We start from the raw sequence: 18,879 nt of genomic DNA, 5'->3' as shown, positions 1-18,879 counted from the left end.
AAATTCATTCATCATCCAAAATAATGTCATTTATTTAGACCTAATCAAAACACCTTGTTTTGCTTTTTACATGGGAAATTTTTATATCTATAAATGTACATATATGTAAACACTTTTTTAGCAGATTCAAACAAGAAGTATTAGCCTAAAGATTGATGTTTAACTCCTAGTATGTATGCTTATTGCTTTGTATTTAATAGACTTGTTCGTTTTTATGTTTATATTAACCTCTCATTTCCTCTTATTTCTCTCATGCATTTGTTATATATTTTATTCATAATTCTCTCTTATTGTTTAAAAAGGAACTACAGTTTGAAGAGCCTGTATTCTGTTTTATTTGTAAATGTTTTGTTGTTATAAATATAGATAAATAAAAATTATGATGACGCCATGTGATCGGTCATCATGACTGCAGCAACTTTGAGTCCCGAAGTGTCCAGCTGTCCGTCTTGACGGCTCCGTTTTCAACTCCGCCCCGCCTGCGCTCGGCTAATCTCGTTGATCACCGGCTGCAGCTGAGCTTCATGTCGAACGCACCTACTTACTGCATTCACCATAAGGCAAAGCAGTTCCAACTCGCACTAAACACTCGGCTTATGCTAGTTTTGTTGAATAAAATCAGCAAACAATGCAAAAGAAACATGACAACGAGATGCTGCGCTGCCAGAAACTTGTATTATTGTCTGCTAACGTTAGTGAAAGAGTCGTTCGGGGGATTTATTCACAAACGAATCGCTCCCTCCGTCAGTATGAGAAGTGAAAGCAGGAGAGGAGCTGTGTTTCAGGACATGATCAAATTTAACAGGGAGGGTGGATAGTACATTTCTGTTCACACTAACACAAGCTCTTTGTCAGGAATGCCCGTGCGGTCACTGATCCATCAATGTAGAAAAGTGATGTAAAATTATAATTTTCGTAATTAGAAAAAAAAAAATTACACACTAACATCCAGGAAAACTCCCGATCACAGATATATGTGTATATGTGTATATCTCTGGCTTTGCATGGCCACAGTCCTCCACTGTACCTTGGTCCCGCATTCATTTCATGGCGGCGCTATTGACGCATTCCGTCCAATACAACAATAGGCCAGGCGACATCTAGTGTATATATCTATGACGTTATACGGGAAGCAGTGAGCAGTCCGTGTTTTTCCAGACACAGGTGAGTTTAGAGTCATAATAATAAATTGCGAGTTTATAGTTGTGCTTTTCTGACAGGATTTGTCTCTTTATTGAGGGTTTATTCAAGTTGAAGCGCCATTTCATAACTTTAGAGAGTCCAGTAGCTAATGTTTGTTTATGCTAGTCTGAGTTTCGTTTTTGCTGAACATGCTACAGCAAAGTGAAAAGTAAGAAGAAAACGTGTTTCGTTTTTTGTCCGTAACGTTACACGTTTCATTTGTAGGTTTTACTCCTTAACAGCATTGTATGCTAACGCTTGTGATTAAAAATAGCAATTTTACAAAAGTTTAAGGAGTAGGACTGAACGCGCATGCGCTGTATGTGTAAACTTTAAAGCATTATGAGTTGTAAATAAGAGTAGGCTAATATCAAGAATTAAGATCTTAATCAATCGTATGATTTGTTTCTAGAATATGGTTTTATTTAACCCCTTACAGAGTTTCTGTTTGATGTCTGCACGGTATGTTATTTTTTTTTTTGTAAGTTTGTACATTTGTATTTTTATTTATTTATTTATTTATTTTTATTTATTTTTTGTCTAACTTTATGGTTTTGTATTTGATACACTGTATATCTGACATGTCTCAGTCAGTTTGTGCAATTTTATGTTTGGATTGAGTTTGGCCTAAATTGTTATGTTTTTGAACGGCAAATAATAATAAAAAAGGCTAATATTAAGAATAAATGAAGCTTTTTGAAACATGATATCAATTAAATCTAAAACGTGGTGACTATAGGCTACTTAAAGCAATCACAAGTAGAAGAAATATTTACAAATCTTAATTTAATATCATTATTTTAGTGTTGTTTCACCATCTGAGCGTGAGATATATGAAACAAAAATAATGCCTAAAACATTTGAAATAAAGAGCTTGTTGAATAGCAAAAACTGAAAATATAATGCATTGAATTAACCAGCGCTTGCATTTTAATGACTTGAATTGCTAGGGTTTGTCTTTTTAGGTCCTGACATTTAACATAGCTGTGAATATTTCAACTTAAAACATTTTACATTTTCATACTTAAATATTTCATATTCACCTTCTGGAATGAGCTTCCTAAATATTCCGTTAATCTGCAATATATTGCTTGCTATGTCATGTATTTTAACAGCCGAATTTGAGCCACTAAATTTATGGAAGGGAATTTATTTAACTGTAATGAAATGAACTGAATATTGCCTTTTTAAATAATATACAGTTTACGTAGAACTGAATATTTTGGAAGTGAAGTCTGGAAGGTGAATATGAAGTATTGAATTTAAGCATGAAAGTGTGTGTGATGTTTTCACAGCTTAAATGAGCAGCTACGTTAAATTTCAGAACCCACAAATACAACCCTGACAATTCAAATCATTCCAACTGAAGCACTTGTTAATTCAGTGCATTGTTTTTTTTCTCAGTTTATCATATTCAACAAGCTTTTATTTTCACATACTTCAGGCATTATTTTATTCCATACAACTAATATAGCAGAGAACTTAACAGGCAAAATAGTAGTCTATAATAAACAAAGGGTATTTGTCATCTAATATAACTGCTGGACAGTGACTAAAATCTAAATGTGAGTAAAGGAATAAGAACCTACAAATGATTGTGTGTGCTGTTCATCTGTGTGTTCCCACAGTACAATGGCAGACGGTTGTGTTACAGTGGATCAGAACCAGTTCATGTGTCCGGTGTGTCTGGACCTCCTGCAGGACCCAGTGACGATTCCCTGTGGACACAGTTACTGCATGAGCTGCATCACAGACTGCTGGAATCAGGAGGAGCAGAAGCGAATCTACAGCTGTCCTTTATGCAAACAGAGCTTCACTCCGAGACCTGCTTTAGCTAAGAATGTTGTGTTTGCTGAAATGCTGGAGAAACTGCAGAAGAGCAGACTCCAGACGGCTGCTCCTGCTTCTGTTCACACTGGATCTGGAGATGTGGAGTGCGACGCCTGCACTGGAAATAAGCAGAAAGCTGTGAAGTCCTGTCAGGAGTGTAGAAACTCTTATTGTCCAGATCACCTCCAACAGCACGAGAGTCTCTTCAGAGGTCGAGAACACAATCTGATGGAGGCCACTGGACGACTGCAGGAGATGATCTGCCCTCAGCATAATAAAGTGATGGAGATTTACTGCCGCACCGACCAGCGCTGCATCTGTATGCTGTGTTTGGTGGATGAACACAAACATCACGACACTGTGACAATCGCAGCGGAAATGAAAGAGAAACAGGTACAGTATAGTGCTTGCTGGAACTCATCAATGACACTTTATTTTCCTTCAATCAGAGAAACCTCTGAGCTGTGGAGGTTTAATGATATTTGTCTGCAGGAACATTTGGAGGAGAACCAGAGAAACTTACTAATAATAATCCAGAAGCGAGAGGAAGATCTTCAGCAGCTGAGAGACGCTGTTGACATTCATAAGGTGAGAAAAATAAACTGGATGGAGATTCTGTCATCATTTCTTTGAAATTTGTTATTTGATAAACACAAGGAGATGTTTAGATTAATGTTCAGGCTGTTCTTATCAATAGTTTTCACTGTTGGTAACTAAAGTGAATGAACTGAAAGTGATGAGTGTGTCCTGTACCAGCGCTCAGCACAGTCGGCAGTGGAGGACAGTGAGAGGATCTTCACTGAACTCATCCAGGATATTGAGAAACGTCGCTCTGAGGTGAATCAGCTGATCAGAGATCAGGAAAGAGCTGCTGTGAGTCGAGCTGAAGAACAACTGGAGCGACTGAAGCTGGAGATCAATGATCTGAAGAGGAGAAACACTGAGCTGAAGCAGCTTTCAGAAACACAGGATCATCTTCACTTCCTCCAGGTATTTATGTGTGTGTGATGTAGAACAGATGAAGAATGAGTGACGGTAACAAGCTTCTGTACTTATAGAGTGTTTGTGTTTGTGTAGAGTTGCCCGTCTGACACTTTCTCTGGATCTTCAGATTCAGGCTTCACTGTCAGTTCTCATCTGTGTTTTGATGATGTGGTGAAATCAGTCTCTCAGCTCAGAGACAAACTGCTGCAGTTCTCCTCAGATCAGATGGAAAAGATGTCTAAAGCAGGTGAATACTGATATGTTTTCAGAGGAGTTAATTGAGAAATTGAGAATATATTAGTAGTTTAATGTTGATTTTGTCTTGCTGTGTGAGTTAAACTGCAGATGTGTTTGGTTTCCATATAGTGAAAACAGTTCAGGTCACTCAGACTCCTGAAGATCAGACCAGTGAGGAGTTTCAACAACGTAAGTTACTATGAAAACACAGACAGTCCAAAAATACAACAGAGTAGTTTAATACTTTTAATTAAATTAAGTCTTATTCTATCTCTATCAGATCCTCATCCAGTGTTGAAGGGGTCTTCTGAGGGCCCAAGGAACCCAAATCCTTTAAACCTTCTTGAGCCAAGGCAATCCAAATGCTTGTCTCCCACCACTGTAAGCTCTTTAAGCTTTGAAACCACCACCTCTGTCAACCCGCCTATCTTTGGAACCACCACCTCGTTAAACTCGATTAGTTTAAGATCCACCAACCCTGAAAACTTGTTTAGCTTTGGAACCCCCACCTCTTTAAACTCGCTTAGTTTAAGATCCACCAACCCTGAAAACTTGTTTAGCTTTGGAACCCCCACCTCTTTAAACTCGCTTAGCTTTGGATCCACTAACCCTGTAAACTCTTTTAGCTTTGGAACCCCCACCCCCCATAATTTTGTCAAAGGTAATCCAAAACCTAAATAAACATTAGTATTAGATTTACATTAAGATGTCCATGTGCATATTTACATGTCAATTTGTATTAATATGAAAAGCTTTAGAAATTTCCTGTTTTTTGCTGTTTGTGAACCTACAGTACGTTATTAAAACCAGTTGACTGATTTTAATTGATAAAATAATATTTAAGTTGTTTTGATAAGTGTTCAATGCATTAGAAGTTTTCTTTTTTTGGTGCGTGCAAATAATTGTTTATCTTGACTCCTTTTAAATCCTTGCGCAACACAAAGCTGGACCACTTTGATGATGGACTTTGGCTGAGGGATTTTATGACCGGCGAATACTAGAATATCAGTTACTGCCATCTCACTGCTACCATTTTTATCATCGCATGATCTGTTAAAACAAAGTCACGTTACTTTTCTGATGCGCAAGCTGGAATTTATTACATTTAATTTTGTTACATTTGTTCTTATTGGATTAAAATGTTTATTCCACTGAGTTGTTCATGTTTATAAGCATGTTTATCTACATTCTACATTAATAACTGAGGTCAATATCAGGCAATGATGAAGGATAACACAAATATTACTGCTCTATGATGGTTTGAAGTGTTCATTTGATTCACATTTGTACGCCACTTTGAATAAAAGCGTCTGCGAAGTGAATCAATGTATAAATTCATTCATGACACAACTGTTGTTTGTTTGTTTGTTTGTTTGTTTGTTTGCTACAAAATCAGTTTAGTTTCTCTCACATCATCCCAGCCATTAAGATTTGCCTGCTTCTGCCAGAATGTTTCAGATGCCTTAAAGTCCCCATTAAATCTTTAGGTTTTATAGCTGTTAGTTTTTTTCAGTATTATATCTTAATCTAGTATACAATATCAACTAGCATTAGCATTTTAAAACATTATTTTACGCTTTATTCATACACAATGAAATGTACACTTTGTGTAGTCTAATATACATGTGATTGTGCACTTTAAATGTACAGAATGTCTTAATACACTTGTTCGTTTATGAGGAGCTCATATATAGGTAGATCTGTTTTTGTAAGCATTTGTTGGCTGTGTTTATCCAGTCATTATGCTCAAATGTGTATTGGGGCGATTTAGGCTAACAGAATGAAATAAGAGTAATACATCATCCTGTTATTATATCACAGGCTGATAGATAACGTGACTTCACAGGAAAGAGTGAGCAGTCCGTGTTTCTCCAGATACAGGTGAGTTTAGAGTCAAAATAATAACACACGAGTTTGCAGTTGTGCTTTTCTGACAGGATTTGTCTCTTTATTGAGGGTTCATTCAAGTTTAAGCGCCATTTCTTAACTTTAGAGAGCTTAATGTTTGCCTTATGCTAATAGGTCTTGAGTTTCGTTTTTGCTGGCTACAGCAAAGTGAAAGTAAGAAGAAAACGTGTTTCATTTCCTACATGACTGTCTCTACTTCTGTTTCGCTTGTCGCTTTTACTTTTTAATAACACTGTAGGCTGATGCATGCGATTTTTAAAAACGATGTTACAAAACATCTTTACATGCATGTGTGTAAAACAACAGCATAATGAGCTTTACATATGCTTTTAAGAATGACAGTAGATTAATATTTACAATAATAACTGAATTTTTACTAACGTCATATTTATTAAAAGTAAAATGTGTGTCTACCCAGCAAGCATGTTTTGTTTTTAAAAGATGTCTGATAGATGTGTAATAGTCTAAACATAGTAGTCTTGCCTAAAACAAGGCTAAATTTGGGCTGTCCATGAAAATCTAATAGACGTCTAAGAATATCCCAAAAGTAGACTAGTCAAAAAGTCTGTCTTAATTGATAACTAGCCTAGTTTTGGGCTATTCTTAGATGTCTATTAGATGTTCACTGACAACCCAAATATAGTCTTGCTTTTGCCAAGCTGTCTATGTTTAGACGTCTATTAAACACTAAATAGTTTGCTGGGTATCTAAACGATCATAAGCAGAAGAATGATCAAATAGGGGAGAGTTGGAGAGTCACAACACTGTTTGCATTTCCTTCAGTTTCTCAGACTCAGTCTTTTGTGGAAACACACAATTTTAATATAATAAGCCCAAATCTATCAACACCCGCCCACATTTATATGTGTAGATATATGATAATACTCAAATCAAATGTTGCAACTTTAATTCTGTATAAAGTGAAAAACATCACTCTTTAAAAATATGAATACATAAAAACATATTGATATTGATAATGTAATATAACTGCTAGACTTTGACTAACATCTAACATAAGCAAAAGGAATATGAATCTACACATAATTGTGTGCTCTCTTTATCTGTGTGTTCCCACAGTGAAATGGCAGCAGCGAGTGTCTCCTGGGCCGAGGCACAGTTCAAATGTATGGTGTGTCTGGATGTCCTGCAGGATCCAGTGACGATTCCCTGTGGACACAGTTACTGCATGAGCTGCATCACAGACTGCTGGAATCAGGAGGAGCAGAAGCGAATCTACAGCTGTCCTTTATGCAAACAGAGCTTCACTCCGAGACCTGCTTTAGCTAAGAATGTGGTGTTTGCTGAAATGCTGGAGAAACTGCAGAAGAGCAGACTCCAGACGGCTGCTCCTGCTTCTGTTCACACTGGATCTGGAGATGTGGAGTGCGACGCCTGCACTGGAAATAAGCAGAAAGCTGTGAAGTCCTGTCAGGAGTGTAGAAACTCTTATTGTCCAGATCACCTCCAACAGCACGAGAGTCTCTTCAGAGGTCGAGGACACAATCTGATGGAGGCCACTGGACGACTGCAGGAGATGATCTGCCCTCAGCATAATAAAGTGATGGAGATTTACTGCCGCACCGACCAGCGCTGCATCTGTGTGCTGTGTTTGATGGATGAACACAAACATCACGACACTGTGACAAACGCAGCGGAAATGAAAGAGAAACAGGTACAGTATACTGCTTGCTGGATCTCACCAATGACACTTTAATTTCCTTCAGTCAGAGAAACCTCTGAGCTGTGGAGGTTTAATGATATTTGTCTGCAGGAACATTTGGAGGAGAACCAGAGAAACTTACTAATAATAATCCAGAAGCGAGAGGAAGATATTCTTAAACTGAGAGACGCTTTTGGGATTCATAAGGTGAGAAAAATAATCTGGATGGAGATTCTGTCATTTGTTTTAAATCCATACTTTATGGAAGACAAGGAGATGTTTAGAAGATTGTTCAGGCTGTTCTTATCAATCATTTTAACTGTTGGTAACTAAAGTGAATGAACTGAAAGTGTTGAGTGTGTCCTGTACCAGCGCTCAGCAAAGATGGCAGTGAGGAACAGTGAGAGGATCTTCACTGAACTCATCCAGCATATTGAGAAACGTCGCTCTGAGGTGACTCAGCTGATCAGAGATCAGGAAAGAGCTGCTGTGAGTCGAGCTGAAGAACAACTGGAGCGACTGAAGCTGGAGATCAGTGATCTGAAGAGGAGAAACACTGAGCTGAAGCAGCTTTCAGAAACACAGGATCATCTTCACTTCCTCCAGGTATTTATGTGTGTGTGATGTAGAACAGATGAAGAATGAGTGACGGTAACAAGCTTCTGTACTTATAGAGTGTTTGTGTTTGTGTAGAGTTTCCCGTCTGTTTCTCTCTCTGGATCTTCAGATTCAGGCTTCACTGTCAGTTCTCATCTGTGTTTTGATGATGTGGTGAAATCAGTCTCTCAGTTCAGACACAAACTGCTGCAGTTCTCCTCAAATCAGATGAAAGTGATATCTGGAAGAGGTAAATACTGAACTTTTTTTTTAGAAAAATGTTCATGGAATATAAAAATAAAATAAAATTGCTGTAAACTTAATCAACTGTTGTGCCAAAGCAAATTGATAGAAAAACTTATATCATGCATATTGATGAACTATCAACATATAAAATCATGTGATGATGCTAGCTGAAGATTAGCCTGAATTGATAAAAAATATCATTTTTTTCTAAAATGTGGCATGGGGTAAAGTAAGACATAAAACACAAGTTAAATTTAGTCTATCAGACTGCAGGACTTATGAATGAGGCCTTCGTGTCAGCAGTGACACAACGCAACATCACTTCTGGATTTAGGTTAACTGGAATTTTTCCATATAACGGAGAAATTTTCCTTGATGAAGCATTTGCACCATCCATGGTGTCAGACTGGCCAAATTCTGAGCTCCAACCTGCCACTACTGAAGATTTGGATGATCTACACCCAGCAGGGGAATAATAGTTGGATAACAATCATGTAGAGGAGCATAAACCTAACCGTGAGCCTAAACTGAACATAAACTAAACGTATGCTTTAATTCTGATTGGCTGATTGGAATGATGTTCGAGGATCAAAATAATCTAATTTAAATTTCCTCTTGGGGCGACATGGTGGCTCAGTGTTGGCGTGGGTTTCCTCCGGGTGCTCCGGTTTCCCCCACAGTCCAAACACATGTGCTATAGGGGCATTGAATAAACCAATTTGGCCGTAGTGTATGAGTGTGAATGCAAGAGTTTACGGGTGTTTCCCAGTACTGGGTTGCATCTGGAAGGGCATCCGCTGTGTAAAACATATGCTGGATAGCTGACGGTTCATTCCGCTGTGGCCTCCCCTGATTAATAAAGGGACTAAGCCGAAGGAAAAAGAATGAATGAAGGAAATTTCCTCTTGAGATTAGAATTGATCTGTTTTTAATTTTATTTCCGTAGTGCAAACCATCCAGATCATCCAGACTACTGAATATCAGAACACAGAGGAGACTCAGCTAGGTAAGTTACCGGTGCTATTCAATATTATTGAAGACTTGCATCAGCTGCAAGAAATGGATCAAAATAATTGAAATTAATTTCTTAGAATGGATTAATCCTTTTTCACTAAAGTAACTGTATAATACAGTTCAAGAATTTAAAATGCATCTAATACCGAAATACAATAATCATCTATTAGTGATTCCACTTCATGATGTGAATGCTTTAACATAATTGATTGAGACGTTCAGAGAGACTATTTTTAAAAAGTCAAATGCGTAATATGACAGGCAATTGAGGATACACTGATGTTGCACTCATGTTCTTGTACTTCTAATCATTAAGATGCTCAGATAGCACAGAATGGAGATATCAGAGACTAAGGATGTTTGTGTATATATATACACACTACCTGACAAGAGTCTTGTCGCCTATCCAAATTTTAGGAACAACAAATAATAACTTGACTACTAGTTGATCATTTGGTATCAGAAGTGGCTTATATGAAAGGCAAAGACATCTAGATGACGCTTAATTGATCAAAATATAATATGATCATGCCTTGATTTTGAATGATTTCATTAGGACAGTAAGGTCTGACTCTGCTTAGGAGAAGGAGCGCTATCCGGCTGGAGAATTTGCCCTTTCCTGTGGTTTGTAATGTAATGGGCAGCACAAATGTTTTGATGCCACAGGCTGTTGATGTTGCCATCCACTATGCAGATCTCTCGCACAACCCCATACTGAATGTAACCCTAAACCATGAATTCTCCTTCACCAAACTTGACTTATTTCTTTGAGAATCTTGGCTTCATGTGGGTTCCAGTAGGTCTTCCAGTAGATCTCTCTATGTGTGATGATTGGGATGCAGATCAACAGATGATTCATCAGAACAATCCACTTTCTGATACTTTTACAAACGATCAACTAGAAGTCAAGTTATTATTTGCTTTTACAGTTGGAATTGACAGCAAGACTTTTGTCATGTAGTGTGTAATTGTTATAATGTTGGAATGAGTGAGCTGATAAAAAAGCATGGAAAGGTGATCCAGGGCAACAGCACATAGTGCAAACTCTTTTCTATAGTCGTCAATGTAAAGTTTGTATATTGGTTCAGTATGTCATTAGCAAAGGGAGTAAGATGATGCACATAGTGCCTGCATTACTTGAAGCTATGGAGAGATGGTATGGAAGGAGGGAGAGCTCTGAGAGCACATCACCCTGAATTAAACGAAATCATAAATATAACACTATATTTACTATGAACAGCATTTATTAAAAGTGTCAAGCCTGAATTTCATTTCAAAACAAAACAAACTAAATGTGTTTGTGAAACGTGCCATACAATTGTAAATTTCTCAATCAGTGCAAATCAAAATATGGTGCTTTTGATTTTCCTTACTTAATGTTAAATTAAGATCATAGTTACTAGAGGTAGTTGGGCTCACCTCCACTCACAGCTTGGGCTCTGGAACTCAACTTCTTAAAAAGGGCTGGACTTTCTTCTACTCTGGAGTTGCTCACGGTAAGAGGCTGCGGGCTGGTGTGAGCTTGCTTATAGCTCCCCATTTTAGCCGCCATGTGTTGGAGTTTTCCCCAGTGAACGAGAGGGTTGCCTCCCTGCCCCTTCGGGTCGGGGATAGGTCTCTCACTGTTGTATGTGCCTACGAGCCAAACACCAGTGCAGAGTACCCGGTCTTCTTGGAGTCCTTGGGTGGGGTGCTGGAAGGTGCCCAGACTAAGGACTCCATTGTTCTACTGGGGGACTTCAATGCCCACGTGGGTAATGACAGTGATACCTGGAGAGGCGTGATTGGGAGGAACGGCCTCCCTGATCTGAACCCAAGTGGTGTTTTGTTATTTGACTTCTGTGCTAATCACAGTTTGTCCATAACGAACACCATGTTCAAGCATAAGGGTGTCCATCAATGCACATGGCACCAGGACACCCTAGGGTGGAGGTCAATGATCGACTTTGTGGATGTATCATCTGATCTCCGACCGTATGTCTTGGACACTCGGGTAAAGAGAGGGGCAGAACTGATTACCACCTGGTAGGGAGTTAGATCCGCTGGCAAGGGGGAAAACTAGACAGACCTGGTAGGCCCAAGCGTATTGTGAGGGTCCTCTGAGAATGTCTTGCTGAACCCTAAGTCAGAGGGATTTTCAATTCTCACCTCAGGAAGAGCTTTGACCAGATCCCGAGGGAGGCTGGAGACATGGAGACTGAGTGGTCCATGTTCTCTGACTCCATTGTTAACGCGGCCGTGAGGAGCTGTGGTCATAAGGTCTGTGGTGCCTGTCGGGGCGGCAATCCAATGTCGACCATCGGGTTCGTGGAAGTAAGGGATGCCGTCAAGCTGAAGAAGGAGTCCTAAAGGGTTTGGTTGGCTTGCAGGACTGCAGAGACAGCTGATGGGTATCGACAGGCCAAGCGTGCTGCAGCCCAGGCGGGTGCGGAAGCAAAAACTCTGACCTGGGAAGAGCTCGGGGAGACGATGGAGGAAGACTGTCGGTCAGCCCCAAAGAGATTCTGGCAAACTGTCCAGCGCCTCAGAAGGGGAAGGCATCTCCACATTGACGCTGTTTACAGCGGAAGTGGGGAGCTGTTGACCTCAACTGGGGATGTTGTCGGGCGGTGGAAGGAATCTTTTGAGGATCTCTTTAGCCCCACCCACATGTCTTTCATCGAGGAAGCAGAGACTGGGGGTGCAGGGGTGGACTCGCACATCACCCAAGATGAGGTCACTGAGGTAGTTTGCAAGCTCCGCAGTGGCAAAGCAGCAGGGGTGGATGAGATTCACCTTGTGTATCTTAGGTCTCTGGATGTTGTGGGGCTGTTGTGGCTGACACGTCTTCACAACATCGCATGGAGGTCGGGGACAGTAACTTTAGACTGGGCAACTGGGGTAGTGGTTCCCATTTTTAAGAAGGGGACCGGAGGGTCTGCTCAAACTATAGGGGGATCACACTCCTCAGCCTCTCGGGGAAAGTCTACGCCAGGGTACTGGAGAGGAGGATCTGGCCAATGGTTGAACCTAAGTTCCAGGAGGAACAATGCGGTTTTCGTCCGGGCCGTGGTACAATGGACCAGCTCTATACCCTCACCAGGGTGCTCGAGGGTTCATGGGAGTATGCTCAACCAGTCCACATGTGTTTTGTGGATTTGGAGAAGGCATTCGATCGTGTCCCACGTGGCATTCTGTGGAGGGTGCTCGGGGAGTATGGGGTCAGAGGCGATCTGTTGAGGGCTGTCTCGTCCATGTATGAACAGAGTAGGAGTCTGATTCGCATTGCCGGCAATAAGTCAGATTTGTTTCCAGTGCATGTTGTACCTTTGCAGGGCTGCCCCTTGTCACTAATTCTATTCATAATTTTTATGGACAGAATTTCAAGGCACAGCCTTGGGCTGGAGGGGGTCCGGTTTGGGGACCACAGAGATTTCATCTCTGTTATTCGCAGACGATGTTGTTCTGTTGGCTTTATCAGACATGGACCTTCAGCATGCACTGGGGTGGTTTGCTGCCAAGTGTCACACGGCTAGGATTAGTATCAGCACCTCCAAGTCCGAGGCTATGGTGCTCCACAGGAAAAAGATGGTTTCAAGACCCAGGACACGCTGGAGGGACTATGTCTCTCGGCTGGCCTGGCAATGCTCGGGATCCCTCCTGAGGAGCTGGAGAAAGTGTCTGGGGATGGGGAAGTCTGGGGTTCTCTCCTAAGACTGCTGCCCTCGCGACCCGGCCCAGAAAAGCGGCAGAAGATGAATGAATGAATAATGATAAGTTGCTTTAGAACAGAAAAGTTTAAAAAAAACTATGTGTAAGCTAAACACTTGCTGTTAAATGATTCCTGAATGTTATCCTCTAATGTGCACAGTCATATTCAATAAAAAGTACAATACAACAAAGCCAGAAAGTAAATAGTGAAGTAAATTAAAATGATGTATATATGAAAATAAATGTGTTAAGAAGCTATTACAAAACATTCTACTAGGCATAATAACCCAATATTTTAAAAAAATAAACTAATTGAAAATAAATGTATCAGTATTGGCAAGTACCAAAAAGAAAATATCAGTGCTAGACATATTCTGGAAAAAAAGTCAGTTCATTTGTTGTAATTATAAACCCTACTAATGTGTTATGTTAAAGATGGGATCTCAAGACTAATTGTGTTTCTCTCCATTAGATGCACATCCAGGACAGTTTGCAGCTGAGGTACTGAAGGACCCCAAACCCTCAACCCCTGGAAGTATATTTAGGCTGAGGGAGGCCAACCCAACACCCTTAACCCCTAAAAGTATATTTGAGCTGAGGCAGGCCAACCCAACACCCTCAACCCCTAAAAGTATATTTGGGCTGAAGCAGGCCAACTCAACACCCTCAACCCCTAAAAGTATATTTGGGCTGAGGCAGGCCAACCCAACACCCTCAACCCCTGGAAGTATATTTGGGCTGAGGCAGGCCAACCCAACACAGTTAACCCCTGAAAGTATATTTGGGCTGAAGGAGGCCAACCCAACACCCTCAACCCCTGGAAGTATATTTGGGCTGAGGCAGGCCAACCCAACAATCTCAACCCCTGAAAGTATATTTGGGCTGAAGCAGACCAACTCAACACCCTCAACCCCTAAAAGTATATTTGGGCCGAGACAGGCCAACCCAACACCCTCAACCCCTGAAAGTATATTTGGGCTCAGAGAGGCTAACCCAACACAATCAACCCCTGAAAGTATATTTGGGCTGAGGGAGGAGAACCCAACACCCTCAACCCCTAAATGTATTTTTGGGCTGAGGGAGGAGAACCCAACACCCTCAACCCCTAAATGTATTTTTGGGCTGAGGGAGGAGAACCCTACACTCTCAACACCTAAAAGTTTATTTGGGCTGTGGCAGGCCAACCCATCAACCTCAACCCCTGAAAGTATATTTGGGCTGAGGCAGGCCAACCCAACACCCTCAATCCCTGGAAGTATATTTGGGCTGAGGCAGGCCAATCCAACAACCTCAACCCCTGAAAGTATATTTGGGCTGAGGCAGGCCGACCCAACACCCTCAACCGCTGAAAGTATATTTGGGCTCAGGGAGGCCAACCCAACACAATCAACCCCTGAAATTATATTTGGGCTGAGGGAGGCCAACCCAAAACCCTCAACCCCTGAAAGTGTATTTGGGCTGAGGGAGACCAAGCCAACACCCTCAACCCCTGAAAGTGTATTTGGGCTGAGGGAGAACAAGCCAACACCCTCAACCCCTGAAAGTGTATTTGGGCTGAGGGAGAACAAGCCAACACCCTCAACCCCTGAAACTGTTGGATTGGACTGCCTCAGTCCAAATACACCCTCAACTGCTGAAAGTGTATTTGGGGTGGCGCAGTCAAACCCAACACCCTCAACCCCTGAAAGTGTAGTTGGGGTGAGGCAGTCCAACCCCAGCACCCTAACCCCTTGAAAGTGTATTTGGGTTGAGACAGTCCAATCCAACACCCTCGACTGCTAAAAGTGTATTTGGGATGAGGCAGTCCAACATAATGCCTTCAACCACTGAAAGTGCCTATGAGGCTGGGGCAGACCAACCCAACACCCTCATTCCCTAAAATGTATTTCAGATTGTGCAGGTCAACACAACACCCTCAACTGCTGAAAGTTTATTTGGGGTGAGGCAGGCCAACCCAACACCCTAAAACCTTGAAAGTATATATGGGGTGAGGTAGGCCAACCCCACACACTCAATTGTTCAAAGTGTATTTGGGCCGCCCCAGTAGACATATTTGGCCTGGGGGAATCCAACTTGACACCTACGACATATTTGGGCTTGTAAGAATTTTTTTTTTCCCGAACTCAGATATTCACAAAACAGATGCCATGTGATTTAAAACTAAAACTTTCCAACCTGAGAAGATGATCTGCAAGGAGACCAATGGTTCAGTCGTCTTTGTCACCAGCCCAAGGCCCGCTCTCCCACACAGAATAAATGATTATTGCATCATATTTCGCCACAGTTGTACACGTGTTGCTCTTAAAAGCGCGAAAGAGCTTATGTGTGTGTGCAGCACGATCACGCAGTCAGAAGCATGTGGCCGGTCAGTATTCACTCTCATTCACACACTGAGACGAGCAGAGGAGCGCAGACATCTAAAGTCATCTTAACGTGAGCGCTGTAATGGTCAAATAGGTGTCAAAACGCGTTGTTTAGTGATTATTTACATTAACACTCATTTGTGTAATAAACAAAAGAGTTGAGGATCAAAAGACGTGAAAGAGAAACCATTAAAGATACAGCGCGCTATAATCCTTCTGCCGCCTGTTTTTATTATTATTAAACAAACATAACGAGAAAACCTTTGCTGCTCTTGACTGAAGGACTGCTGTAGCTAAAGTGTTTTTCTTAGAGTGAAGATGCTTAAAGCACAGTTTGTTTAATATTTTATTCTATTGTATTTATTTCTCTTTCCATTGCAGGGTGGAAAATAACTGTATGTATACAGTTAAAGTCAGAATTATTAGCCCTCTTGAAAATTAGCAAATCTTTTCCTGCCCAATTTCTGTTTCATGGAAAGAATATTTTATTAACTTATTTCTGAACATAATAGTTTTGATATCTCATTTCTAATTACTGATTTCTTTTTGTCTTTGCTATAATGACAGCACATAATATTTTACTAGATATTTTTCAAAATACAAGCATTCAGATTAAAGTGCAGTTCAAAGGCTTAATTAGAGTAATAAGGCAAGTCATTATAACGGTAGTTTCTTCTGCAGACAATCAAAAATATATATTGCTTAAGGGGGCTAATAATATTGACCTTAAATTGGTTTCAAAATATTTAAACATGTCTTTATTCTAGCTAAAATAAAACAAATAGAAGAAAAAATATTATAGGAAATACTGTTAAAATTTCTTGCTCTGTTAAACTTAATTTGGGAAATATTTATAAAAAAATAAATAAATCTCAGGAGCGCTAATAATTTTGACCTTAACTGGCAATGGTTTTGAATAATCGTGATTACAATTATGACCAAAATAATCGTGATTATGATTTTTCCCAAAATCGAGCAGCCCAAAAAATAAAAAATAATCTAAACACATGCTTAAAATTCCAACATAATAGTGAAAATAATTAAAATAAATAACTTTAAATAATTATTTAAATTTTGCTCACTCGGGCAATCTGCTTGTCAACGTGTCGTAAAGGCAAAATCAAAACAAAAATGGCAGACAAACTTAAATGCTGTGATTCTTCAGAGGCGAAGAAAAAGATTAGACAGTTTGACAAAGCCTACCTAAATTTTGGTTTTATTGAAGGCCAAGACAAGTTAAAACTGATTAATTAATATTTTCTATACATATTACTATATATTAATATTACACAAACACACACACACACACACACACACACACATATACATATGCATATATATATATATATATATATATATATATATATATATATATATATATATATATATATATACACAGTACATATGTGTGTGCGTGCGTGCGTGCGTGTGTATTTATATGGTGGGGGGGGCTCCAATGTTTGTATATGTTTATGGGGGGGGCCCCAAAGAAAAAGGTTGGGAACCACTGCCCTAAGCCATGTTTTCTCCTCATTGTGGGTTTATTCAGGTTTTGCGTCTGTTTTTGTAGTTCAACTCAAACTGAAACAAAGCAACTCCAACAAAGCAAAGTACAAACTTTATTTATCAGCGTATATATATATGCTGTGTAAACCCCGGTGACACTGACATTCAGGACATGATGTCTTAGTCCAGTGGTCACCAAACTTCCTAGTGGTCTGGTGTCCTGCAGATTTTAGCTCCAACCCTAATTAAACACACCTGAACAAGCTAAACAAGATCTTACTAGGTATACTAAACATCTTAGCAGGTGTGTTGAGGCAAGTTGGAGTTAAACCCTGCAGGGACACCGGCCCTCTAGGAGATTGGTGACTCCTGTCTTAGTCAAACAGAAGTTGCACCAGAATGTACAGTGTTAAACCGAGGAGTCAGTGCGCGTCTCGCCATTGTCTTAATATAGTCTCTGCTGTTTCTGAATATGCGTTCTTCAGCGATCTTGCGTCCTCGTGTTCTCGTGTAACGTCATCTCCAGCTGCCAAGGTTCAGTTCCAATACTCAAGAGTGCAAAAACAGAGGACGCGTGAAACTTCCCGGATGTGTTTTTAATATCGAGGACACACCGATGCAGACTTGAGTACCGAACTTGCTCTAGAAGTCCCAGAAGTCATTGCGACTGGAGCTGGGAAGCGCAGCATCTCACTCCGCGGTGGACGACCTCCATGAAGTTGGCACCCCATAAAAACAAATAATCCCCAAAACTATGCCATTCGTTTGTGCTGATTTGTGCCGCAAAAACGAACATTTGTGCTGGTTTGGGGTCTGAGATATTAAGCATTGTTTTTTTTGACCGCGTGACGTCACTCTTCACCCCATTTTCTCTAAATCGCGCAAAACTGGTGTCTTTCGTTAGTGCTGGATTTGTGCTGGTTTGTGCCGTTAAAATAAACACGTTATCTATTTTCATTGTTTAGATATAATCAAAATATTTTGGGAGCCGTGACGTCATTCTCCACCCCAGGTTGTCTAAATCGCAAAAAACAGGTGTCATCCATTAGTGCTGGATTTGTGCTGGTTTGTGCTGTTAAAACGAACACGGTATCTGTTTTCCTCTTTTAGATATAAGCTAAATATTTTGGGAGCCGTGACGTCACTCTCCACCCCATTTTCTCTAAATCGCGCAAAACTAGTCTCATTTGTTTGTGCTGGATTTGTGCTGGTTTGTGCCATAAAAATAAACACTTTATCCATGTTTATTGATTAGAGATTGTGTAATTAAAACATTTCGGTAGCCGTGACGTCACTCAGCGCCCCATTATTTCCTCTAAATTGCACAAAACAGGTGACTTTCTTTAGTGCTGGATTTGTGCTGGTTTATGCCATTAAAATAAACACTTTATCTGTTTGTATTGTTTAGATATTGCCTAATCGAAACACTTTGGGAGCTGCGACGTCACTCTGTATCGCACAAAACAGGTGTCATTCAATTGTCCTGGTTGTGCTGTTAATAAACACTTTATCTGTTTTCCTTGTTTGGATATAACCAAAATATTTGTTTAGATTTGTGCTGGTTTGTGCCATAAAAATAAACATCAGATATTTATATTTGTGCACAAATATGTTACTTTCGTTTGCTCACAAATTATGCTTGTTTGTGCTGCAAAAATATTT

General features: G+C 40.2%; 2 protein-coding genes across 4 annotated transcripts; both read left to right on the top strand.

Annotated features, from left to right (window-relative positions):
* The first annotated feature begins 1,111 nt into the window (after window positions 1-1,111).
* Window positions 1,112-5,385, top strand: ftr46 (finTRIM family, member 46). Of its 2 annotated transcripts, none has more exons than XR_012400702.1 (7): window positions 1,112-1,164; window positions 2,811-3,405; window positions 3,505-3,600; window positions 3,769-4,002; window positions 4,124-4,243; window positions 4,363-4,422; window positions 4,514-5,385. XR_012400702.1 is itself a non-coding variant. In XM_073943929.1 (7 exons), the coding sequence occupies exons 2-7, from the start codon at window positions 2,815-2,817 to the stop codon at window positions 4,912-4,914; spliced, it is 1,536 nt and encodes a 511-aa protein (XP_073800030.1). In that variant the 5' UTR covers window positions 1,140-1,164; window positions 2,811-2,814; the 3' UTR covers window positions 4,915-5,385. The 2 variants fall into 2 exon arrangements, 1 of the variants encoding a protein (XP_073800030.1); XM_073943929.1 differs by having other exon boundaries at window positions 1,140-1,164; window positions 4,090-4,243.
* Window positions 5,386-6,051: 666 nt separating this feature from the next.
* Window positions 6,052-16,744, top strand: LOC100330744 (E3 ubiquitin-protein ligase TRIM47-like). Of its 2 annotated transcripts, XM_021474828.3 has the most exons (7): window positions 6,059-6,114; window positions 7,219-7,813; window positions 7,913-8,008; window positions 8,174-8,407; window positions 8,495-8,648; window positions 9,591-9,650; window positions 13,821-16,744. In XM_021474828.3, the coding sequence occupies exons 2-7, from the start codon at window positions 7,223-7,225 to the stop codon at window positions 15,080-15,082; spliced, it is 2,397 nt and encodes a 798-aa protein (XP_021330503.2). In that variant the 5' UTR covers window positions 6,059-6,114; window positions 7,219-7,222; the 3' UTR covers window positions 15,083-16,744. The 2 variants fall into 2 exon arrangements, with proteins under 2 accessions (XP_073799967.1, XP_021330503.2); XM_073943866.1 differs by lacking the exon at window positions 9,591-9,650 and having other exon boundaries at window positions 6,052-6,114; window positions 15,476-15,602.
* Window positions 16,745-18,879: the final 2,135 nt, after the last annotated feature.

This window comes from Danio rerio, chromosome 3, assembly GCF_049306965.1.
Source record: "Danio rerio strain Tuebingen ecotype United States chromosome 3, GRCz12tu, whole genome shotgun sequence".
Classification (NCBI taxonomy): domain Eukaryota; kingdom Metazoa; phylum Chordata; class Actinopteri; order Cypriniformes; family Danionidae; genus Danio; species Danio rerio.
The sequence above is the reverse complement of the archived record's forward strand: the minus strand, read 5'-3'. Positions and strand labels throughout refer to the sequence as shown.

Coding starts and splice junctions, on each gene's coding strand:
- ftr46 (XM_073943929.1), top strand. CDS start 2,815: ATGGCAGACGGTTGTGTTACAGTGGATCAGAACCAGTTCATGTGTCCG. Junction 3,406..3,504: donor CGGAAATGAAAGAGAAACAG/GTACAGTATAGT, acceptor ATTTGTCTGCAG/GAACATTTGGAGGAGAACCA. Junction 4,423..4,513: donor CAGTGAGGAGTTTCAACAAC/GTAAGTTACTAT, acceptor TATCTCTATCAG/ATCCTCATCCAGTGTTGAAG.
- LOC100330744 (XM_021474828.3), top strand. CDS start 7,223: ATGGCAGCAGCGAGTGTCTCCTGGGCCGAGGCACAGTTCAAATGTATG. Junction 8,009..8,173: donor ACGCTTTTGGGATTCATAAG/GTGAGAAAAATA, acceptor GTCCTGTACCAG/CGCTCAGCAAAGATGGCAGT. Junction 8,649..9,590: donor GAAAGTGATATCTGGAAGAG/GTAAATACTGAA, acceptor TTATTTCCGTAG/TGCAAACCATCCAGATCATC.